Source organism: Pteropus vampyrus, unplaced genomic scaffold, assembly GCF_000151845.1.
Source record: "Pteropus vampyrus isolate Shadow unplaced genomic scaffold, Pvam_2.0 Scaffold205, whole genome shotgun sequence".
In the NCBI taxonomy this organism is placed as follows: Eukaryota; Metazoa; Chordata; class Mammalia; order Chiroptera; family Pteropodidae; genus Pteropus; species Pteropus vampyrus.
In genome coordinates, this window is record NW_011888986.1 from 2115804 (window position 1) to 2141678 (window position 25875).

General features: G+C 36.9%; 1 protein-coding gene, 1 non-coding gene and 1 pseudogene across 4 annotated transcripts in view; 1 reads left to right on the plus strand and 2 right to left on the minus strand.

Moving 5' to 3' along the window:
• The window catches only part of SPIN1 (spindlin 1), a 59123-nt gene extending 33365 nt beyond the window's left edge, over positions 1 to 25758 (minus strand). The window contains exons 1-3 of one of the 3 annotated variants that reach the window (XM_011372375.2): positions 25444 to 25753; positions 10340 to 10414; positions 6190 to 6399 (exon numbers count right to left, since the gene is read on the minus strand). In XM_011372375.2, coding sequence (XP_011370677.1) covers positions 6190 to 6241 — 52 coding nt within the window. In that variant the 5' untranslated portion in view covers positions 6242 to 6399; positions 10340 to 10414; positions 25444 to 25753. Of the gene's footprint in view, positions 1 to 6189; positions 6400 to 10339; positions 10415 to 25443 lie in introns of all 3 variants that reach the window. The other 2 variants (XM_011372376.2, XM_011372374.2) reach the window with 2 other exon arrangements.
• On the plus strand, positions 133 to 251 carry LOC111746932. Its single transcript, XR_002783329.1, has one exon. It is a non-coding gene; the product is annotated as a 5S ribosomal RNA (ribosomal RNA).
• Positions 9207 to 9323, minus strand: LOC111746928 (annotated as a pseudogene).
• Positions 25759 to 25875: the final 117 nt, after the last annotated feature.

The window sequence follows — 25875 nt, forward strand, 5'->3', positions numbered from 1 at the left end:
TAACAAATGTACAATCTGATATGGAACTCTGCTAGTGGGGAGGGTAAGGAGAGGAAGGGGGTGTATGAGAAATTGTTATACCCTCTACTCAATTGCTCTGAACTTAAAACTGCTCTGAAAAAAATAAAATGTGTCTACGGCCATGCTACCCTGAACAAGCCAGATCCCATCTGATCTCGGAAGCTAAGCAGGGTTGGGCCTGGTTAGTACTTGGATGGGAGACCACCTAAGAAGACCAGGTGTTGTGGGCGTAAAAAAAATTTTTTTAAATAAATAAATAAGAGATTGTAAACTGACAAGGTCCTTACAATCTGTGAGGTCAACCAATGGTTGCCTCACCTCAAAATAATTAAGTAAATAAATAATAAAACGTATTTTTAAAAATCCTTTAGAAAAATGAAGAGGTTCAAGATTTATTCTTCCACCATCAACACTGGGCTAGACGAGATAAGCAATGCCTTCAAAGTTGAGTTAAAATTATTCTGAAGCCTATATCCAGCTAAATTACCAGCTGACATTTCCACTGACTTATGGGCATAGAATTTACATACCACAAAATCTTCTCTAAAAGTTACTGAAGGATATTCTTCAGAAAACAAGAGAGAAAAGCTTCATAAACACACAGGAGCCAAGAAACCAGATATAACCCAGGAGTACAGAAGTCCGACAAATTTCTGTGAAGTCAGATGCAAACTCATACAGATGGATCAAGAAACCAGTAACTCAAGGAGGACTGTCTCCAAGAAGCTGATGCCACACAGTAGGGAGATAAATTACTCATACCACAAAGGTTAATACCCTGACATTTTTAAAAAGAGCTTCTGAAAGTAAAGAAAAAAATGGGTGAGATAAGGACAGAAAAAGGAAGGCCAAAGAAGCCCTTACAAGTAAGACAGGACATTCAACCTCACACTTAAAACTACTACAGACACACCATTTCTCACCCATCAGTTGGACAAAAATCCACGCAGCTGACAACATACTACTCTGGCAAGACTATGGAAAAAAACAAACACTCACATAGTACTTGCTAGCAGAAATGAAAAATGGCACACAGCCCATGGAAGGGAATCTAGTGGTATGTCACACAATTACACAGGCATTTAAAATATGACTCAGTTCTACTGCTAGAAATCTATCCCAATGACACACTGGCAAGACATACAGACTAACCAACTAATTGTAGCTATTATTTCTAATAGCAGAAAAGTCAAAAAAATCCAAATGTCCAAATAATTGACTACTGAACTAATATGGTATATCCACACAATGGCATCCTATGCAGCTGTAAAGAGCCATGAGAAAGATCTCTGTATACTACTAAGGAGTGGTCACCAACACACACCATTAAGTTGAAAACGCAAGTAACAGAAGAGTAGGTACATGTGTGTATATTCACTGGGCACTGATGTCAGTCTGTCATCAAAAGTGGGTTATATCACTCATCTGAACATCACAGATTTTCCAGTGGAAAAGAGAACAAGATTCTTTACTAGGTAGCTACATCTATTTGTTGACTGAAGTGAAAAAAGAAATAGAGCGTATTTACAAAATAAACTGTTCTATGACTCACAAAAGTTATTTAAGCTAACCTAAACCATGATGGGCAAGAAAAACTACATAGTCTTAACTGTTCTAACAGAAGCTCATTTAGACATGTTCCAAAATAACCAACTTTTAACTTGGTGTGTATTCAGATGTTCCAAAGATAAAGACAAAGGTCTGTTCCAACAACTCATCTGGATTAGAAATACTCACCAATGCCCCTCCACACCACACTAACTGCCTCCAACTCTATCAATTCACTCATTCCTCCCTTATGAGCACCTTTTCCTGTTGTGAAATTTCCCTGAAAAACTTGTCCAGGTGACACTCAGCAAATTTAATAAGCCCAGCTTTAAATGAACAGCAGTGGTCTCTGGGGATGCCACTTTAACAGAAGGTAAAGGAGTGTGACTTTATAAATTTAAGGGAGAAATCAAGAAATCTGAAAGATGATGCATATTCTCACCAAATCTGAAATCTGATCTCTAGAAAAAACAGCCAAATACTGACACCTAGAGGTCCCAATAATATAAATGAAGTCCACCAGACAACAAGGCCCACTTTCACACACAGAGCTTCCAATCAAATTTTCTGTGCCTTGCTAGGTAGGAGATCTACCTCAGATCACAAGAAATTTAACGAAAACCTCCAGATGAAACACAGAGACTAAAAGCAAAGAGAAAAAAAGACACACATAAGACCAGCTAATTCAAGAAAGAGTTTTTGAAAATACAGCTTATAGCCTCAAAAGCATAGGCTACTTGCATCCATGAAATAAACAACAAAAAAAGTTCCTAGAAATTTAAAATGTTTGTTAAAATTTTTTTTAAAAGATTGGAAAATAAAGTCAGTAAACTCCCTCAGTGACTAGAAAAATGGAAATGAATTGAAGTTAAAAAAAAACAATTGACCTAAGAAGCATAACAATCCAAGTAGCATGTATTCCAGAGAGAAGAGAGCAAATGAAAGACAATCAAAGGAGTAACAAAGAATTTCATATAAATGATAAATCTAAGGACTGAAAAGCCCAAAACAATAAATGAAAAAGAACTACACTAACATATGCTGTCATAAAGTTTCAGAACACTTAAAAACACTATTCCAAGTTTCTAAAGAGGGAAAAACCACTGGACAAACGTTCAAAAATGAAAATGGCATCCAACTTCCCCAAATAGCAACAGTGGGATCTGAAAGACAATAAATGGAGCCTGGAAAATTCTAAATGAAAAGTAATTTCCAACCTAGAATCTTTTATCTCACCAAGACTGAGCATGAAAGTAATATAAAGACAACGTGAACACAAAGTCTCAATAAAAACCTCACCTTTTATGTGCATTTCTGAAAAACTATTAGAGACAATTTTCAACATGCAGAAAAGTAAACAATATGAATGAACTGGCATGTGTTCTACTCGCAGCTTTAACAATCAACTCATTCACTGCCTACTCTTGAAGATTTTGAAGATGTACAAGAGTCCATACCAAAAAAGGAAAGGCCTAGCATTCAGGAAACAAGGAGAATTCAATATGCAAGAAAAAGAATTCCAGGTTGATGATGTTGCAGCAGGTGGAGAAAGCAATCCACACAGATCAGAAAAGGACAGAAGGCACTAGAAAAACTCTTAAGAAATCAGACAGATGGATTTTCTATCACATTTGATGTGCAGGAAATTACACTGAAAGGAGTTTTATAAAGCTGTTGGAGGATTTAAGAGACTTCAAGTTGCAAAGAAATTTAAGTAAGTATAAAAAAAATAAAGCAATCGCTAAATAAAGTGCACGAAAAAAAGCAATTATATTGTATTACTTGGTTCAAAAGTATTTAGTATTTGTATAGTAATTATAATAGAAACAATAAATATAATTTTAGCCAAAATCTTTATTAGGAAGCTAATGGAGAGAGGGAGAAGTTATGTAAAAAAAGCCAAAATCCTCAACATATATCAACACATAATATCTAAAAATTGTCCAAAAGAGAAAGCTATGTACTAACACTATTTATAAATTTTGAAGGTTAAAAAAAAAAACAAACAAAAAAATCAATGAATGGAGTGCCCACGACTTTTACCATAAGTCTTTGGCACTACTTGACATTTTCAGCTGTGAGTTTTTATTAATTTGATAAAAATAAAATCAAGGCTTTAAAATATTTGAATTAAATAGTTGTTATATCTTAGTGTTAGGTTCATGGTTATCTATTATTACCATTCCCCGTACCTATCAGTCTGATTAAAGTATTTATAAAAGGAAGAAAAAAAAACTGAAGCCTTTGGTAAAGTAGTAAAAATGGAAGCTAACTCTAGGGAAAAAATAGAAGTTATACTATAATAATAGAACTTGCTGACCAATGTCATTAAGTACATACAAACTATTACTTTAGTAACCAATTAAATTCTAACAAATTATATAAACACATTTTTAAAATAGAAATCCCTAATATGTTGAACTAGACACATCAAAAGGATGTAAAAATCAATTTTTAAATTTTTATTAATCACTCGCACAACATGTCAAACAGTGTCAGATACTAGGACCTGCCTACCCAATCTATTACCAAGGTGGCAGTTTTAAATTCTTTGACACTCCTTCCATTCAGCATGGCATACTCTCCCTTCCTTAAACCTGGGCGGGCACTGTGACTGCCTCAAAGAGCAGAATATAGCAGAAGTGAACCTGTAAGACTTCTAAGGCTCTGACAGAAGAGATCATACAGCTGTGCCTGGTTCTCTTGGGAAACTCCCTCTGGAAGCCTCTGTGTAAGAAGCTCAGTCACCCACAAGGCCCACCTAGAAAGAAATGCGTAGGAGATGGACCAGTTGAAGCTCCAGCTTTAACCTTTAAGATGGCACTAGCCTAACGGCAGAGCTGAGCCACCATACCAACTTTGGAATGCCTACCTGGGCTTCTTGTTTCATAAGAAAAAAAATACCCCTTTTGGTGATTTTTTTTTTTTTTTTTTGGAAATAGGCACATTCATTACTGACATAGGGATTTAAAAGCAACAGAGCCTTTGTCTATGTCAACAGGATGAAGAATTAAGACAATTTTATAAACAATACTGATGAAGAGTCGATCTTTCTAAATAGGATCTATCACATAACCATGAAAAAGGATTATGACCTCACGGTCTAACAACAGGCCCACTAGAATTTAAAGAGTACCTACTTTGTCTTTAGCCCTATGCCACATGCTCTAAGAAATAACAAAGAGTAAGAAAATACAAAATCAAAGTACTGGATAGAATTAATAATCTCTCTCTCTCTTAAAAATAGTAATATCTCTTGATTTAGCTCATTCAGTTACTTATACCATACTACACTTTAATCAGCTGACTCTCCTCCTAAGAGGATGACTTCAAAATCAATAAAGAAAACAGGAGTGTTGAAATTGGAGTGGTGTGCATAAAAAGAACTTTGGAAAATGAATTACTATTTCAAGAGACAGAAACATGGGAGGTTTCAGTGATCAACAAAAACGACAGCGATTTTTCAACCAGTAACATGGAATAAAAAATATCATGAGTAGTACAATGTGCCAGGCACCTAGCTATGCACCTGACACACACAGCTCATTTATTCCTCATAATAATCCAACAAGTACATATCTTATCAGTCCCATTTAGATGAGAAAAACCAAGGCTCGCGAAGATACAAAACGCACTGTTTATACAGCCAATGAGAGTAGTTAGAGCTGATGAGAACTGGGATTTGAACAACAAACTCTCAGATGACTTACGCTTCAGTCTGTCACCATTATTGCAAGTTAATCTTATCAACAAATACTCAATAGTTACATCAATATTATTAAAAAAGAGGAACTAAAATCAAAATATGGGGTAAAGATTTGATATGGGGTAAGATTTGAATTCCGGTAGCTCTTCTACAAAGGAATTCCAAATGCCATAGTTAATAAATATAAGAAATGGTTCTAAATCACATAGCAACCATTTCTATAAGATTAATAATAATTCTGCATTTATCAAAGAATCTTAAAATGTGACAAAACTTTTTCAACACTGAAATGTACTTCTTAAATGGAGAAGAACCTAAGTCCTAAAGAAAATATCACTTACCTACTTTTTTACAGTGTAGCCTGTAAGATTTATCTTTGTTTTGGGGGTAGATAAAAATCATATAAAGTCTAAACTTCTAGTTATATTAGCTGTGTGCCACGAAAATAATTTCTATTAAATATTCATTTCCATACATTTCATTCCAATAAAATTCTTTCAAATCAATACAAAAAAAAAATCCAAGTTTATCTTTTTTCCTTAAAATTGCTATTAATATCCTAACTTACTAAATTTAATATCCATCTAGGTACCTTTCACTTTTTCTTTCAAAAAAAAATAAATAAATGCTTTATTTACTATAATCCTATTAGCTAGGTATTTACAATTCACTTGCTAAATTTACTGGGCACCTATAACTTGGTAGAAGGTGAGAGACCAGAGTAAAAAAAATTAATATGACCCCAGACCCTCAAAAAGCTAAACCTGCATTTTCACATGTATGTATGTGTATGAAATACTGGAAATCACAAAGCTTTAAGAGCAAACCACTAGGAATTTCCATGAAAGTATCCTCAATTTTACAACTGTTTTCAGTTTATTGCACTAAGGTACGCAGAGAACTGCACTGCCTACCTGCATCAGCTCTGGACCGCTGGCCAGGTGTCTTCCCGAATGGGGTCTTCATTCATCTGTATTTAAGTGAGCAGCAGAGCTGCTGAACTAGGGTGAAAATTCAATATGCTCCAATTTGAAACTGTGCACAGAATTTCAATGTTCTTGTTAATCCATCATCCAAGTGCCTCTTTTAAAAGTTCAGCAAAAATACGTGAAATCATAAGCACTCTGTAAAATAGTGAAACAATAGTTCATTACTACAGTATCATGAGAGCAAAATTATCCGAGTAAGCCATCAAATGTGACATCAAATTTTAAACAGAACATTAACCAAAATGCACCCTGCCCAAAAGCAATTAACTTTCTTTCCTCAGACCTGGGTGCCTAGGATGGCTCAGAGGCAGGGAAAAAAGGAGGTGCTAGATCTAGTCCTTTCAATGAGTAAGTCTGGGGCATTTGCAAGACCCCAAAGTTCCTCAAAGGTCAACTGGAACACAATATAGAGTACAGCTTCCCCCACTGTATCTCGACCCATTTTACTGCCAGAAGTCAGAAAAGGGTGGACATTGGGGAGTCAGAGAAGTTTTAGACTAATATGGCCCATCTCCTTAATGGGACACAAAGACCCCATTGCACAGGGGTGGCGATATGTGAGGTCGAGGGGAGGAAGGGTGGAACAAAAGCTGGAGAGGGGACAGCACAGGAATCAAGTTCAACATAGAACAGCAGAGGGTCAGTAGGCCAGCGACCTTGGGCAAGAGAAACAATTATAGCCAACAAGACTTTACGGTTCCCCTGCTCCCAAGTTTCCAGAAACCAGAGGAAAAGATCTAATAACTTTGGACATGCCTCAAAGAAACTTCAAACTCAAGCAAAAGTTAAGACATTTTATAGAAGCAGTTTATCATTTAAGCCAAATTTGGTTCCAGTTTCGGTCTGCAGAGTAAAACATTACATGAAGACATTCTCATAAAACACTAGCAACATCCACTAAGAAATTTCACTTAACCACATGACTACATTCTTATGTATTGATCTTCCTATCCTATCTACAATTTATGACCATGTGTTCACAGGTTTAAGAATTAAAGGCAATAATGAATCAATTTTCTAGAGACTAAAATATAACAAAACAGTTAAAATAAATTCAAAATATAATTAATGAGGGAGAGTGGAATCAATTTAACTGGTAAAAATTCTTGACCATATAAAACTTTTATTATTCAAATAAGATAGATTTAAAAATGGATGTATTGCCTAATTCATTCAATGACTATTCACCGAGTGCCTACTGTTTGGAGCATGGGTAGGAGAGAGAGTGTACACAGATAAATAAGGAAAATAGATACTGTCTCAAGTGGTAATAATACTGACAGAAACATATAAGCAGCATCTTTTCTGAAGATAACTCTTCCCCATGCAAGGTCCCAAGTGTTCTTCCTAAGAGCTGCACCAGCCTGCCTCATGGCCCCAAAGATCTAAGGAGACAGTCTAGGGCAATGTTGTCAGGACAACTGGCTGGTCACCCATCTTTCCCTAAGAGTCCAACCAACAGCCAAGCAAGATTCACATTCTTGTACCTTGTTCAACACCAGTCATCTCAGCTTCCCTCATTCAACTCTCCCCTACACTAATCTATCCTTACCTAACCTCTCCTCCCTGTATGCCCAAACCTCTCCATTGCCTGCTGGAAGGCAGTCTGCCTTTAGCAAAGTCTAGTGTCCCCACCGCCTAGCAGCTCTCTGCAATGCTGCTGTGTGTAATCCCCACTGTCTATACTTACACAATCTCTCCTACCCAAACGCCCCCCACATGGAGGCATGTGCGACAGCACTAGAAACAGCAGCTGCCCTTTTTTGCTGCAATCATCTTTCTGTTAATCCTCTTGTCATCTGCACACACTTAGAGGACTTTGGTGCCTGCTGTACCTCTTTTTTTTTTTTTACCACAATCATCGCATTCTTGGCAACATGAGATACTTTCAAACGACCTGCTTCCTCAGTTCTTCGACATCCTCACTTCAAATTATCAACCCCCTCCAGTCAACTATCTCTACGGTCACAACCTCAACCTTTCATCACCAATGACTGCAATATCTCTGGAATTTTTGTTACAAGCATCTCACACTCAAAACCACCTCTGACAGTTCCACCAACAATAAAGCCCTCACTCCAACAATTCTTTGATGTAACCATTACCTCCATCATGATCAATCTGTCATTGTCCCATTGTTTTCCCTGGACAACCACTACAGTGACTCCCTTGCTTTTTTCCATTTTCTCCCTTCTCTTCCTGTCACTTTTGTGACAAAACGCTAACCCAACTCCCTGCCTCCTATGCCCACAACTTAAGCTGCAAATTTATAATCTCATGTCTCAAATAAGCATTCAAAAACACTACCCCAATTTTAGCAAATACATTTGTTATCTGCTAGGAAAATAGAGGCAAAAAAAAGAGTACTCACCTTCCCACCACCAAATTCACCACTGACATACAATAAATAATGTAGTATATCCCAACTTTAAAAATATCCCATGACTCTGCTCCTTTTCTCTGCTTCCCTTCACTAGGCTCCTTCACAGATTGAGGACTATTTTAACCTATACAGATTTCAATGTAGCCTACCTTAATAAATTGCATTGGTTCCATTACGAGAAAAACTTAGCCTACCAATGTTTTAAAGGGTGTGTGTGCATCCTTCTCATTAGGAGATTTAAGCTTATTTTGGTAATACTTTCTATTGCTTACCACTTTATTAAAATTTTCACGTTGAACTTTTATAAAGTGTAAGATATAAGTTGAAGGAAGAGTTGTAGTGGGGGAAGGACACAAGGGGCTTTTTTGAACAACGTAAGAATGCAAAATTTCAAATGAAAGTGCTTCCTCATTTCCAAATTGCAATTAATATTACAACTGCCTAATTTTTTAATTTTTTTATTTTTTTTATTTTTTAGGCGAGGCAACCTTTGGTTGACCTCACAGATTGCAAGGACCTTGTCAGCTTACAATTCCTTTTTTTTAAAAAAAATTTTTTACGCCTAGCATCTGGTCTTCCTAGGTGGTCTCCCATCCAAGTACTAACCAGGTCCAACCCTGCTTAGCTTCTAAGATCAGACGGGATCGGGCTTGTTCAGGGCAGTATGGCTATAGACTTCCAACTGCCTAATCTTATCTCAACTCCTAAAAGATGAGAAAAAAATGTACAGAGACTGAATGAAAGGAAAACACTGAAGAGTGCTAACTAATGAAACCTTGGCTTTGTTTTGCTTCCATGGTTGCTATATAATGTTTGAAAATTGAGATGAATTGGAGCTTTCCTAAAAACAAATCTTACTCTCTTTTGACTAGAAAGAATAAAACTTAATTGTTCATTTTTTTAAAAAACATACAATTTTTACCTTAAGTTGTTCTACTAAAGTGGTTAATTTAGTAATAAGACAAACTGAAGGGTAAAAAAAAAAAAATTTAACTTAAAAGCTGATAGCAAAATCTCATTTCTAGGAGAATAGAAATTATAAAACTTTTTTCAGATGTTACAGAAAATGTTGTCAATAAGCTTAATTTCAAGGCCATAAAAAAAAGAGAATCTTGGATTCAAAGAGACTCAATAGTTGCCAAAACCATTAGGCTGATGGAGAACAATACTGCACAGCACCACAAGACCACCCACAGATTACCTAATTATAAATGCTGCCTTATGAAAGAGGGACCTAACAATTCAGCACCAATAGTGAACAACCACACTTTACAGGCTTCATGATGTGATGTGGCACTAAGTACACATCACTTTCAACATGTTCTTGTCCAAAATGCTCTTTCTACATCTGCTAGGCTCTCTAAACCTATTTTCCAATTTATAGGAAATACAGGTAACACTGGAGCAAGTGAGAATTTTCTACAAGATCAATGGGCCATAATACTCTTCAAAAAGTATCATTAGAAAAAAGGTAGACATAACTGCTCTAGATTAAAAGTAACTAAATGGAGACAACCAATTAAAACGCAATGAGTAAACTCTGAATGGGTGGTTTGGAAGAAAAAAGGCTACAGATGATATTTAAGACAAATGGGAAATTTAAATAGGGGTTAAACAGTATATGAAATTATGGAGTTATAATTAATCTTTAAAAGCACAATAATTACATTGTGATTATGCATGAGAACATACTTAGTCTTAGGAAATGTATGCTGAAATTTCTAGAGGTAGACTGTCATAACGTCTGCAGTGAATTTCAAATGGTTCCTAGAAAGAAAATGATACACAAAGAATAAAGTGAAAATCGCAAAATATTAATTTTTGAATCTAGATGAAGAGCATACTGTTTTTCTTTTATTATAACTTGAAATTCTTCATAATAAAGAGGGGGGGATCCTAATTTCCCTTTGCTAAGTCCTTCTTTATTAAATATAGCTAACTATCCAGCCTTGCAATTTTGCTAAATCATCTTTAAAATACATCACTGTGGAAGAGAGACTGTTCCATGACATGACTGCTGCTGGACCCTCAAGCTAGATCCAGGGCAGAACAGAGATCATTTCTTGTAAATCCCCTCAGAGACTGTCTGGTAAATCCCTCAACTATGATACATGGTATGCTGGTTCCTGGAACAGGCCACTGCCCTGCATTGGGCAAGCTCGTAAGGCATTTTCCCCTTATCTTGGGTGGGTTATACACCAGTGCCCCTACCCATCCTGTCCTGTCCTACATAATTCTTTAGCAACTGCCATGCAGCAAGGATATCCATGCTGTCTTGTCTGGGTCCCAAGACACGCCTCCTATGTAAGTTCCCTTAATAAATTCTTGATGAAATGCTGGAATTGTCAGCGTCTTTCTTTGGTTTCTCGCCCCCACCCCCCAAATTTCCCCAACAGTCATGAATTTAGTTTCAAAACTCAATGCTCTTTCTGTAATGATCTGAAAGAGGATCACAGAGTCTCACAAACTATTTCACACAAATGTCCCAAAGCACACACTGCATATCACACACTGTGATACATGCATCAACTCACAGGCTCCTCACAACCACCAGGGGACACATACTCTAACTGTTCTATTTTGGAAATTTAAAAACCGCTGCACAGAAGTTAAAATAGCTCATGTACAGTCACAAAGACTGAAAGTAGCATTGCTGAGATAAATTTCCAGTTTTAAAAATAAACACACAGATTGCTCCCATAAAGAGAGTACCACAAAATCAATGCCACTTCATTCTACCCCCGAAAAGGTTAAGAAATGGTGTTTCGACATTTCAGATATAAAAGTAGCAGTAAACAAAATAGAAATTACATATCAAAATATTTGCTGCCAGGGACTATCGCCTAATAGTCTATTTATAGAAAGAAAACAACTTTCTAAAACCATTAAGGCAAAAATGCTAAAATCCCAGAGGTCTTGACACCTGGATCACCAATGGAAAAGTACACAAGAACACTAATGGTTAAACAGAGCAAATGTAAGTTGAAGCTGGGCTGCCAAGAAGTTGTATTAAAGTTGTCATCACAGAGGGTTCAACATGGTGAGAGGAATGTCTTATCGCAAATAGCTATGTGAAAAAGGACATTTAGATAAAATCTGAATAGTACCTAAATATTAAATAAGAAATAACTGTATTAATTGTGACATTAGTTAAAAGAAAAATATCCGTATTTTAACGCAAATTACTGCATCTTTCAAAGAGCTTAACAAAAAATGTTAGTACAGCAAAATGTTAGCAAATGAATGTCAATGGTAGGTATATGGGTGCAACAGCTATAGTTTCAACTTTTCTATGTATAGAAAATTTCGCTTCAAAAGTTTTTGGGAAAACAGCAGGAGGAGAGTAGCCACATTTAGCCACCTTTAAAACTAGTGGCAACAACATGGGTTTACAGTAAGTGCTCAAAAGTCTGCAACCTATCTTCAAAGTTATGATTTTTAAAAACAGCTCAAGAAAAGATGGCAAAATATTTGTAATTCCTGATCTAGGTGGTGAACATGCAGATGTTCAAATGCTTATTTCAGTGGTTTTAGATTTGTAAATCTGTAAAGAAAAAGCACTGGAATACAACTCAATCTTCCAAAGTATCTAAAAGAATTTACTAGAAAGTCCGAGCACAAATGCTTCAATGGATGGCACCTGAAGACAACATCCTAGAGGCCTCCAGTGTAGGCTGTCCCTTTGGCTAAAACCTCAAGATTAAAATAAAGGACTCAATCTAAATAAAACATTTTTAATTACCCAGTGTTTAGCTTTAATACCTACCAAGTGAATATATGAAGGCTTTCAGAGCACAACTCTCTCATATAAACATAAAAATTATTAAACAGCCTAAATCACTAAACATCTAAACATCAAGTGTAATACAGGAGCTCTTAAACATGAGCAAAATTCATAGGTACTATGAATTTGGATGGGGGAAAAATTCTACCTTCATTTTCCTAAACCTCATCAGAAATACAGCACTTCTTTCCATCGTAAATACATGCAACTGTGAACGAAAAGGGAGCTATATAAAAAACCTAACAAACTCAGGGGACTACCTGGCAGGCCAGATAAACTCAGTGACAGAAAGTACCCACACATAGGATATTCTGATCGTAAGTTCCTACCTGAGCAGGTCATTTAGTCACGCCCCAGGCCTACAGCTTCCTTAGTAAATGGTCAATCTTTACCTTAGGCAAGCCTGTTTGTTGTTTCCTATGCATCTAGGATAAAATACCTTTAAAATGGCAGAGAAAGAAAATAATAAATAAAAATAAAATAAAATAGCAGAGTAATTTTCTTTTCCAGACCCCTCAGCACAACCTTCAGCACCAACTCATGAGACCACCTAAGACTTGAGACCACCTGAGAATCCTTGTTATCTTGTTGCTCACATGCCATCTCTATTTACTATAAAAGTTAAATGTTAACTATCCTGCACCCACCAATATAAAAGTATAGGTGTCTCCATTTTGTTTTATCCAATCCTAGAGACCTCCCCGCCTTTCTTTCTCCTGCCTTTTTAATCTACCGCCATTGGATTTCATGTAACCTTCCTTATGTCCTCTCCTTTGATTTTGATGTATGAAATGAGCTGCAAAACTGCCATTCTATTAAGTATTTTCTCAACCAGTAAGATCTCGCTTCCCGGCATGTCCTCAGACTTGGCTTGACTAAACACTTAAAAATGTTTTCTATAGGTTTGGACATTCTTTTGTCAACACAACAAACCACAATATTATTACTAGTACCTCTTACTTTCTCAACAATAGAAATCACAGATCTTTTACATCCCAATGCATTTTTTTTTTTTTTTTTGCAGTTCTCAAAATAGCTTTTAAGCTCATCAACTACTTCTGAGTTACCAGGCCCATAACAGAGCAGACATTGCCAGAGTGGACCAGCCATCAAATCATTAGTAAATAAACTGAAAACAGAACTAATGACTATTGTAAAACAAAAAGTTTGGCTGGCCCTTGTTCCAACTCCTGGGAAGCACCCTTAAATCCTTGGGATTTCATCAGTAACAGGTGTCCTTCTGAATCATGATGGGGATCCCTAGTTTATGCTAACAAGATGACTCTGGATGGAGGCTGGCCACACCAGAAAGACTAACCACAGGATACAGGATTAGGGCTTTGAACTCCAGGGAGGGAAACTAGAGATTGAGTTCAACTTCATGGCCAATGAATCATGCTTACATAATGTAACCTCAAAAAAAAAACTCTGGATATTCGAGCTGGAGTTGAGCATCCCTGGTCAACAACGCTCCGATTCCACACACAGTTACACATCTACATGTGGGAGGAGACGGTCCCAACTCCCGGGAGAGAACTAGAAGCTGCTCTCTGGCCCTCCCAGACCTTGCCCTACATGTTTCTTCTTTTGGCTGGTCCTGATTTGGATCCTTTTCTGCTATAATAAAACTGCAATTCATAAGTATAGCACTTTCTGGAGTTCTGTGAGTTCTAATAAATTGTTGAACCTGAGGGTTATAGGAACCCCAAATTTGTAGCCAGTTTGTCAGAAATGTGAGTTGCTTGGGAACCCCCAAGCTTGTAGCTGGTGTCTGCAGTGAGGGCAGTTGTGTTGGCAGACAGTGCCTCAGCCTGTGAAGTCTGACCTCACTCTGAGTCGCTAGTGTGTCAGGACTGCACTGCAATAACACAGATCTACAATACTCTCTAGTATTCCCTATCATCAATTATTTATTGATCAATATGTGAAGAGATAAATCAGAGTCTACCTCAATATATTTTCAATAAACATCAAACACTGTCATTTTATTATCTTAATACATATTTTTACCTGCATGCTAACAATAGCCTTGTCACTTAACATTAATAAAGTCATGTTACTACATTAAAATTATTTTCATATTTTTACAGCTACCTAAATATAATTGATTTCTTTTGTGATCTCGTTTTATTTATTTTATTTACAAACACTGAGAAAGCATCCACGGTTTCACCAGACTTCCAAAAGATCCATGGCACAATCCCCACCTAAACCCACTAGTAACAAGCAACTATGAATCCCTGATGAGTCTTGAAATGCCACTTGCAGGCATCAATGTAAAGAACAACTGGAATAGATGAACTTATAATTCAGACCACTCTCCTGAAAGCTAAAAAGTCAAATGAAATCTAAAAGAAAACTCCCAGCAGAAACTATGAGGAACCAGGGTTTCTTACTGGAATGGCTAATTCCAAGTCAGAGGCAGGAAATAAAAAAGGAGCCTAGTAATACACCTTGTAAGATCAGAAGCCAGGAAGACATCACTGTGGTTGTGTCAAAGAACACTTCCAACAACAAAAACTTGACACTGACACTTACACTAAAACTACGCTTGAAGGCATCAAAGAACTTGAAAATAGTAGTGCTGACAAAGGCATAATCTAGGGAAGTAAACCCTACAGTTGGAACCACTTTTACCCCTGAGAGCAACTTCCAAGTGTTAAGGGACAACTGAAAGATTCACAGCTTTGCAAGGTGAGAGGCCAAAGACCAGAACCCAAGACCCTCCAAAGGAAGGAGAGGGCTGGTGAACCCACGTCACATGAGGTGGAATCCTAAATTGCTCTTACGAGGCTGGAGGAATTCTAGCCAAGCTAAGAACTGCGGCCCAGCTACAACTCATCTGTATCCTAAAACGGAATTGAGATGATCATAGACTGTCCAATCCCTCAGATGCCTGGCTGAAGCTAGCTAGCACAAATCCTCTCTAGGGATATCATCCTAAACCCCAATTATTTCAAATAATTTAAAAAATGTAACCTACTGCATGTGCACACATGCAATCTAACCCACGAGGAAAACAAAATAAAAACTAGCAAAAACAATAAATAAAAAAACAAAGGCAGACCCATAGGACTGCCTGGTTTTAAAGTTGTGAAATCGTAATTTAAAGCTGGGGAAAAAAGATACAGAAATAAATAAAATTATTAAATGAAAAATAAAATAGTTCTAAGTATTATGGTCAAAGAGAGAAGACATAAAATATAAAACTCTGGTAGAAAACTATTAAAGAATCTGATTCCCCAGAAGTAAAAAATACATAATAAACTCAAGAGATGAGATTAACAGTAGAGTAATCCAGTTAAAAATGAGCAAACAAAGAGATGAGAAGAAAAGTATCCAGAATGAAGCATGGAGAGGGTAAGAGACTGGGAAGGTCTAACATACATTTAAATAGACTCTCAAGAGGGAGTGGGAGTAGACAGCAGCAGAAATATGTTAAAAAATAATGTCTATCAACTTCCCAAAAAGAATGAAAGACATTACCACAGATTCGGTTGGACCTATAAACACAAAATATAAAGATATACCTAGACGTATCATAGTAAAACTGTTGAAAACCAAAGACAAAAAAAAAAAAATCATAAAAGCCTGAAGTAAAAAAGATTCCACTCATGGGAGCAAATATTAAACTGACTAAAAGTTTACTTCCTACAGAAATAATGGAAGCTGAAGATGTAATTCAATAACTTCTCTCAACTTCTTAAAAGAAAACTGACAAGTTAGGATTCTATAAACATCAAAAAAATCCTTCAAAAAGGAAGATCAATTTGAGACATATTTAAACTAACACACACTCAGAGAATTCACTATTAGCAGTCGCTCAACAGGTAGGAAACGAAATGTTCTTCAGGCAGAAGGAAAATGTTCAAAGATGGAGGGTTGGAATTATGGCAAGGAATGAAGAGCAATGAAGTGGGTAAATCAAAAAAGCTATTGGCTGCACAAATTAATATTGTATCAAGATAAAATATACACAGAATTATAACAGCACTAAAGTAGTATATAAGTGAAAATGAGATAAATGAAGTTTAAGTGCCCAGGAAGACAGGGAAATAACCAAATATTAGATATTCATAAGTCAAAGATGCATATTTTAAGTAACTTTCAAGTTAGGAGGGGAAAAAAATAATAAAAATTAAACACAAGAAAGGCAAAAAAGGAGAGGAAAAGGCACATAAAATAGGTATGATAAACAGAAATCACTTACTAAAGTAACAGATTTAATCCAACTTATGTCCCTTATTTTGTTAAATGTCAACAGACCAAATGTTCCAATTTTAATACTGTCAGACTACAGTTTAAAAATTCCAACTATATATTGTTGAAAATAGAATTATTCAAAACATAAGCACACAGAAAGACTGATAATAAAGGGTACAAAAATATATATATTGCACATACCTACAAATGAAGATAGTCTAGCTACATTGCTATTAAGCTAAGAAAACTCTGTCTAAAAATACTTTTGCCTTAAGAAATATGATTTTAAAAGATTGAATTGATGACAAAGATATACAATTCTAAACACATATGTACCTAATAACACAACCTCAAAATACATAAAGCAAAAATCACTAGAACTAAGGTGAAACAAATGTAAAATCAGAATATTACTCACTATTAATACATTTCTCTTGGTAACCAATACAACCAGCAGACTGAAAGGGAAAAAGATTAAGGATGTACAATTTAACATGGTTAACCAAGGTGAACAAATATAAAAACTGCAACCAACAAATACAGAACCACATTCTTTCCAAGCACACACAAGACATTTACAAAAATCAATCACCTCTTGGGCCATAAAGCTTCAAAAAATTTCATAAGCTTTTAATTATATAGCGTTCTGACTACAATGGAATTTAGAAATCAGTAAAAACCAAATGCAGAGAACAGAGGACTTTTAGTTCAGTGAAACTATTCTGTATGATACTATAATTTGGAGTACATTATTTATTTGTAATTATTTATTGTACCCATTGAATATACACCAAAAGTGAACCCTAATGTAAACCAGGGGCTTTGGATGATAATGATGTGTCACTGCTTGTAACAAATGTATATAATCTAGCACAGGACATTGATAATGGGGAAGCTCTGTATGTGTGGGTAAGAGTACAGAGGAACTCGTACTTTCTGCTCAATTTTGCTGTGAACCTAAAACTAACTGCTGGTAACAATAAAGTCTATTAAAAAAAGGTTTATCTGTCAAGATAGGTTAATAAATATGCTATGGTTACAAACAACCCCAGAAATCTTGGTTGCTTAATCTCACCATTGTTCGTAGAAGTTTGTGTGACAAGTCTCCTCTGCTCGTAAGTCACTGGCTAAGACAAATCACATGGCAATACCTAACTTAGGAGGCAAGAAGTAGAATGACTAAAACTAAAAAGACCAACAATGATAAATATTGGTGAGGATGTGGAGCCACAAGAATGTATTTGCTGTAGAAGGAATAAAAATTGGTATGTCTACTTTGGAAAAGTCTGGCACTCTCTATGAGTACTAAACACAAGCATAATATGTGACCCAATTCAATTCCTAACTCTACTCAACAGAAAAGCATGCTGAAAAAAATGCCTGAACGTTCACAGCAAGTCCACTCACACGAGGCTCACACCAGCTGTAAACATGGAAATGAAGTGAGCCCCCGGACCACCTACCGTGGGGATCTTAAATGAATGACTCAACTGCTCCACTGAATCCATCACTGTCCTCCCCTCAGCCCCATGCTTCCCATACACAGGCTGTTTCTAGTAGGCACGATGATAAAGTAGGCCCACTCCTGCAAGAAAAGGGATGCCTCTGACTCAACTTTGGCTGGAGCACTACTTGCTGGCCTTGCTTAAACTTTCTCAAAACTGCACTGTAATCATAAGACATTTCCCACCAAACATTCTTGCCATCCCTTCCTCCTCCAAGTACATCAGACCTGCAGGGGGTTGATGGCTCCCTCATTCTTATATCCCAGAATACATGTCAATCAAATCCTAACTTTCCATCTTCTTGTTCTTGGGTGACCTGAACTAATGGTCAGAAAACAACTGGGAACAACCTAATACTTAACAAGAGAATGAATAGTCAATAATACATGAATAAATCATACATGAATAGACAAACTACAACTATATGTGACCACATGAATGAAATGATGATGAAATGAATGATAGTTCCACAGTTGGTGTGTCACAAACCACTGATCTATAACAACTTCTGTATTTTCAGTATATTTCATAATTTAAAAAAAATTAAAATACAAGACTGAGAAGTCAACAGTCCTCAAACCAAATGTGAATTTGCTATTAACTCAGATTAAGAAGCTATTTGGAGCTAAATTGTTACTTTCTTACACAGAGCCCCCTTCCTCCACCAGTCTCATCCCCCACAGGTAACCACTGGCAAGACTTCTGTGAATTTAAAAATATACTATTGTGCAAATACTTAAAGCATAATATACACATACATAGGAAAATGTAGTTCTATGACTTGCTTCCTTTATTAAATTTATGTTTTCATGCAGTACCATGTATTTAATGCTTATAAAAATCAATTATTTTATCCTGTTAACCCCAATACTTACACATAGAGATTTGTATACCTGTGCAAATGCATCTTTACAATTCCTAGCAGTGAACTAGGCCAAGGTATGTGCATTTTAAATTTAGTGAAATCACCTTCCAAAAATGTTCTACCAAGTTATAGTCCCACCAATAACATGAATTATTTAATGACCATGTATTTTAGATGAACTGTACTTTATGGACTAATATTTCAAAAACTGTAAAAGTAATTAAAAATGAAAAGTACATGTGACTGCTTTTATCTTTTACTGAGTGGATTAAAGGGAAAACTTTATAGGATCAAACAATACCGGATTAAACCAAAAAATTACCAATAGTTGTAAACCAGAGATTAATTCTAAATTAAAAAGACCATTCGACAGACCTGCCACCATAGAATCCAAGTATCCCCACTGCATTTATGAACACCAGTTCGGTACCAGCAAGTCCCACTGTGATTTTTGACCTACAAAGAATAGTCACCAGCACTCTCAAGATTATTGGACTCTTCACCAACGTCTTATGGCTGTGGGTTTAGGCATGAGCTCTGAATTCTCTCAGGGTAGGTGAGCAGGTCCTCCATGACAAATACAGTCTCCATAATAAGTTTTTGAATGCCTCCTCTATGATACACAAAGGCAGTTCTATCCTTGGTGTTCATTTAACACAGGCTACCTTTTGGGTTGTTTCAAGCAATCAACCAGAGACCTTTCTAACCCCTCAAGCTACAATATTGAATTTAGAATCTTTGCTTATGGGCCCTTATCAATAAATTCAGCCTAATCCAACTTTATGTTCCTTCTGCCATTATCCCACACCCTTAAGACCCATTCCCTAGATATATAATGACAAACCACACAACCTTTTGGAGGGTAATGCACCTCCCAATGCATCACATTTTGCATCTCACCCTTTGGGGTCTGTAGGGACTATCCTAGGAGAAGCCAAGTACAGATTTTTCAGGCAAATGGAAATTAAGTACCTCAGGCACAAAATGGAAAGGCTGCTTCTATTGGCAAAGGTAAAAAGCCCATCAGAATTTAAGGATTCAAGGTTTTCATCTCAATCAGAATCTGACCATATGTCCCTAATCCAATTTTCAGGATCTCATTCCTTACCAATCAATGCTCTCACTTATGAATTGGGAATTCAATTTGTATTTTTAGGGGAGATACAAAAACTCCCTTATGTAGAACTTGAGTTGGAAATTTAAAACCCTGAGCTCATAATTTCTCTTTGTAATGTTTTAACTTGGCTAGGCTGAACCACAGAATTTCCTTTCCCATTTGTTTCTGGTTTGGGCGGGCCACACGAGATTCTTGTGCAGCAGGCGGAGGCACAAGCAAAGGGGCATCTCTGTAACCTGCACCTATTGATCTTCCCATGTACCTCACTGATGCGAGGCATGGTTGGGCCTGCACCAGCTACAGCAACAACCGTACCTCCTCGCAGGCTCCCTAAGCTCCTCTGCCTCCTGGGCCAAGTGTGTGTGATTAGCTCCAAAACAAAGGCCCAGCTCTTGCAGGTCACCCACATGACCAAGGTCGCAGACACCAGAACTGACACAGTTTTCAATCCATCCTGCTGTGGCCTCCAGCCGGTTGATGTTCTTCCCCAATGCACATCCAACATCCTTTCTCAAATGCCTGCCCTGTGAACTTCAAACTTAAAAATGAAAATGGTAATTTTTGACACTAACAATTATAATCATATTTACCCATTTTATTCCAAAATCTCACTATCTTAAAGCTATTTCTGCACAAAAACAAAACAACATATCCACAAGATTATTCACTGCAGCAAAATATATAAGAACAGAATATAGACAACCCAAGCATTCACCATTAGGAGATGAACTGCAAGCACAAAAGATTGAAAAAGAGCTTACATGAAGTGATCTCTAGAATACAGGAAGTAAAAAAGAAACAAAACAATGTATATGGAGTTCTACATTTTAAGAAAGAGAAATAAAAATACATGTTTGAGCTTGCATTTGCAAAAATGAAACACTAGAAGATAAAACCGGAACCTAATAAAAATGGGGCAGTAAGGGAACAGGTATAAGAATGGAAGGGGGGCTGTAAACACACCTTTGTAAATCAGCTTTAACTTTCTGAACGACATAAATGTTTTACATAGTGAAAAAATACTTTAAATTAAAGCAATCCTTACAAGTTAAAAATTTCATGCAAATAAACCAAATTAATAGTCAAATTGGTAACATAATCAGAGGAAAAACATTTTCAAATGACTTTATAATTCAGAATGTCAACATTTTAAGAACAAAACAAACTAATGAAATATAAATCTGTTCTTTACTATTAGTGTTTTCAAACTACTATATTTATATTGTAGGATAAAAGAAAGTGATTAATGTTGCTAAGAATGCAAATTTTCAATGGTATGAATTAGAAATAACTCAAAAATCAAAATTTATATATTTCCCAAGTCTGTCCAGTAAAAGCAGGGGCATCACAATAGCAATCAAGACACAGAGCATCAGATTTTGGTACCTAAATTCCACTCCCAGACAAAAGGGGCTAAAAGAATCAGCTTATAGGTACTGGGCAGGAAACACACAAAATGTGTCTCAGACATCTTGTGTCAGGAGCAAAAAAACAGTTCAAGGATTAATGGGGAACAGAACTAGCTTGAAAGGTCAACACCACACCCAAGTAAAGACAAGGTAAAGAAAAAAAATGATGACTACTTGATTAAAACACACTGAATACACAAAAATCCGTGAGCCACAGTGAGGTTCAAGAGAGAAAACAAAATAGGAAAAAAACAACACACCAACCCCTTACCCAATAAAAAGGACATTCTTAACACTTGTGTCAGGAACCAAAACTCAAGCTAGGAATATTAATTCAGATATATAAGTTAATACACTGACAGATATATAGTTTGTATACATATGTATACAATGTATAGATCATTTATATATAGATCATCTGCAGACAGATAAAAAAGTTAAATCTGTTATAAGGATATAACTATAAGCAAACTGAACAATCGTTAACTTTTAAAAGTTGTTTTGCCTTTTAAAGACATTACTACAATCTGAAAACGTCTAAAATTGTATGAAACTGCATTACCAGTCTTTCCATTTGCTCTCTCAACATTTGGATAAAATAATACCCATGTTGAATGGATCCTTCCTCCCTCCACCACTATCCCTACAAGTCAACACATTTAACATTTTAGTGACTTCAGACTGATTCCTCCTGTCTCAAATGACTTCCTTCTCCTTCTCCACCCGCCAATCGACTCTGGAGACTATAGAGATCCTACACTGGCAGATTCCTTCAAACCACCTCTGCTGTTTACCACCAGTCAATGGCTTCCCCGTCTACAAGATGAACACCAATTCCCTTAATGTGATATGCAGATTTAAAATCTACACCAAATTCATCCCTATACAAACTAAACTGGCCATGCCAAAACTACAGGTGGTATCAGCCATGGTGAACGTCCTCATGATCAATACTCACAGGACACTTACTACACCCAGGAGCCACTGTACTGAAACATAGACCTGTTAAGGTAAGTGTCCTCATCTCATTCTACAAATAAACATACACAGAAGTAAAAGACAAGAAGGGCAATCTCTTGGGTGAGATTCAAATCCAGGATGGTCTCAAACACTCTCTTCATGCCTCTGCTCCTGCTGTCCCTCCATCTAGACTTCCAACCTCTCCTACTCTATATATATTCTGCAAGGAGCTTCGCCTTTTCTTCCCAGATACCCTCAACATAGAATTTCCTCATCATATATATTCGTGTCTTCCTTACCAGACTGTAAGGACTCTAAGGGCACATCTTTATGTATTATGCTCATACACGACTTGTTCCAGAAAGGACTTACAGCAATTTTAGGACCATAAAGTAAGAACCCAATAAAGATTATATAAATTTAAAATTAAATACTGGGGCAAAACTAAGCAACCTGTTTCCTTCAACATGAAAAATGTTAATCATTACAGCAAAGATCAAAAGCAGAAAGGAGAAGGAAATCAACATGTTTGGCACCACCTGCTCTTTCAGGAACTGTACTGGGATCCCTACAGTCCATTTAATTTAATTTTCATAACAGCCTTATACGATAGGTTTCATCCCAGTTTACAGCTGACAAATGGAAAGTTTAAACGGGCTATGTGATGAATCAGCTATGTGGCTTTGGATCAGTGGGCCTGCATTTCAACCCACCTCTTCTGAGCTGAAAGGCCATACTATCTCCAAGTCCAACTCCAGAGCTCATCTCCTTTTCACAATACCATAACATCTTCCAAACTGAACAAAATATTTGGACAAAATAATTAATTCCCCTCTCTCAATTTCTTTTTATTCAAGAAAAAGAGAAAGAAAACACTTAAGTGTCTAATAAACATAAAAAGTATTTACGTGGATATATTAACTGCTTTCTCAGCAAATCAAGATACTGCTAACAGCTAAGTCAAAAGAAATACCCAACAGTATTATTTTTAATATCTAAATAATCCACATGAGTAACTCTTTAGAAACAATAGTATCCTTTTCATGTATTTCTAACATACCAGGAGAAAAAATGCTAACAATTAAGGAATGCAGCCAGTGAAGTTCTAACTGTGCAATCAGGTAAGTCGTGGGGAAGTGAAAACGCTAATTTCTTCCAGTTAAGACTTCAAATTAATAACTGTCATGATAGCTCATCAATACAACAACAGCCAAATTTGAGGTACTACTTCCCATAAGGTGCATAGGCACATACAAACCACAGCAATCTCACAGTTCACAATTAAAGGAAAGGTACCATTATCTAAGATACACTGTAAGAACACCCATGACATTACATTCCATGGGTGTTAATAGATATTACACCAAAAAAACAAAAAGGGATCTGGGGCCAAGTATGGAAAACACTACGGCACTATTTCTCACAGCCCTTAATGCGATAATATAAATTGTTATATAGGAAAGGACACAGCACTGTTTCCCGAACTTAGGTGTCCAAAGAACCCTGTATTTTTCCTGTAGCATCTCTTAAAATTACAGATGTTCCTGGACTTACAATGGTGTTAAATCCCAATAAACCATCATAAGTTAAAAATATTGTAAATCGAAAACGCACTTAATACACTTAACCTACTAGACATCATAGCTTTGCCAAGCCTAACTTAAACGTGCTCATAACACTTACACTACACTATCCTACAGTTAGGCAATTATCTTGAGTTATTACCTCACGAGTAATAACCTTCCTCTTCACACCAGAAACAGGACACACAGATGAGTGTTTTGTAGACATGAGACCCAAAAACACAATATCCAAAAAACAATGGAAACACAGTACACTGTAGAATATTGATTGTGATCAGGAGCCTGACTGGGAGCTGTGGCTCACTGCCCAGCTTCACCAGAGTACTGTACTCCATATCACTAGCCTAGAAAAAGATCAAAATCCAAAATTTGAAGTCTGGTTTCTACTGAATGCATAATGCTTTCACATCATCATAAAGTCGAAAATCCTAAATTGAGAACCATGTGTAGTGTCACAAAGACCACCACCTCAAGCAACACTGCTTCTGGATATTCCAAAACTAAGTAAATATTGTTACTGTATTCTGAATTGGTAATTAAAGGTACCATCAGGAACAGTACTAAACTCCCGTGACCATCAAGTCTAAAAAAAAAAAAATAGTAAGTTAAACATAAAAAAATGACTGAAGGCCCTTTTTACTTATCCATTTCACAGCATTTTAACAGTAACCATTTCACTACTCAAAAGATTAAAAATAAATTTTACTTCTCACCAGAAACTGATTACTACTGATAATTTTGACACACATACTGTGCAACCTTTACATATAATAAAGTCTGATAATAAACATTCTCTAAATTAGCTACAATTTTTTGGTGTTTGCCCATTAACTAAGCATGGGGGAGGGGAGTTGGGAAAAGCCCCATCACTTGAAATCCATGTGAAATTTCACCTCTGAAAGTTCACAACCTCTAAGAGTGTTCACAAACTCAGTATATACTCCCCCCGCCCCGCAAGTAGGGTTTTTCACTTTCTAACAAAGGCTACGTAGAAAGCAATTACTGTTTTTCTCTACCAATCCTTTCCAAGCGAAGAGGTGCTTCCAGAAAATTCCAACAAAATAAAGTTATAAAGGTATTCGCATTCTGGTAGGTACATCGTCTTCCGCAGAAGTCACGTTACACAGCATAAAACACTTAAATATGTCTTTTGTTGCCTTTTGAAGTACAGCTGAAATAGCCAAACAATCCACATTTACCACTTCAATGTGCAGGAAAAACCCTCTCCAAAACCCAAAATTCCAACCCACAAAGCAAACAAAACAAATAAATATAAAACTGCGTAAACAGGTTTGGAATGACTATTCCGTGGGAATTACTGCGGAGGCCCGTCACTATTATCCAGTCTGATAAAGTGGGGGGTTGCATACCCAGTAGAGAGGTGGGTCGAACCGAACCCAAGGCACTGCGCAGTTTCCACGTTGTGCGATTCATCTCCACAAACGCTGCGGAATACGTTCAAGGTCATCGTGAGGAAAAAAGTGTGAGTGTGTGTGTGAGTGCGCAGACCCTGCCACCCGCCGGTATCGCGCAAGGCGCCTAGGGAGAAGGGTACCGCGAAGAAAATGGGGCAGTGGGCGTAACGGGGAGCCCCGAAATGCCGCCTTCTTTGCGAAGCCCACCGCCAGAACCAGAGGGCAGAGCTGGGCCGCGCATTCCCACCCGGAGAGCCTCCTTCTCTCCCCGAGGTCCCAACCCTGCCCCTCCCCTCGCAAGGGGTCCCACACCGCCTCGCACCCGCCCCGAGACATCCGCCCCCGCCTCTCCCCTCCCCACACACCTCCCTCCCTCCGTGCCCAAGG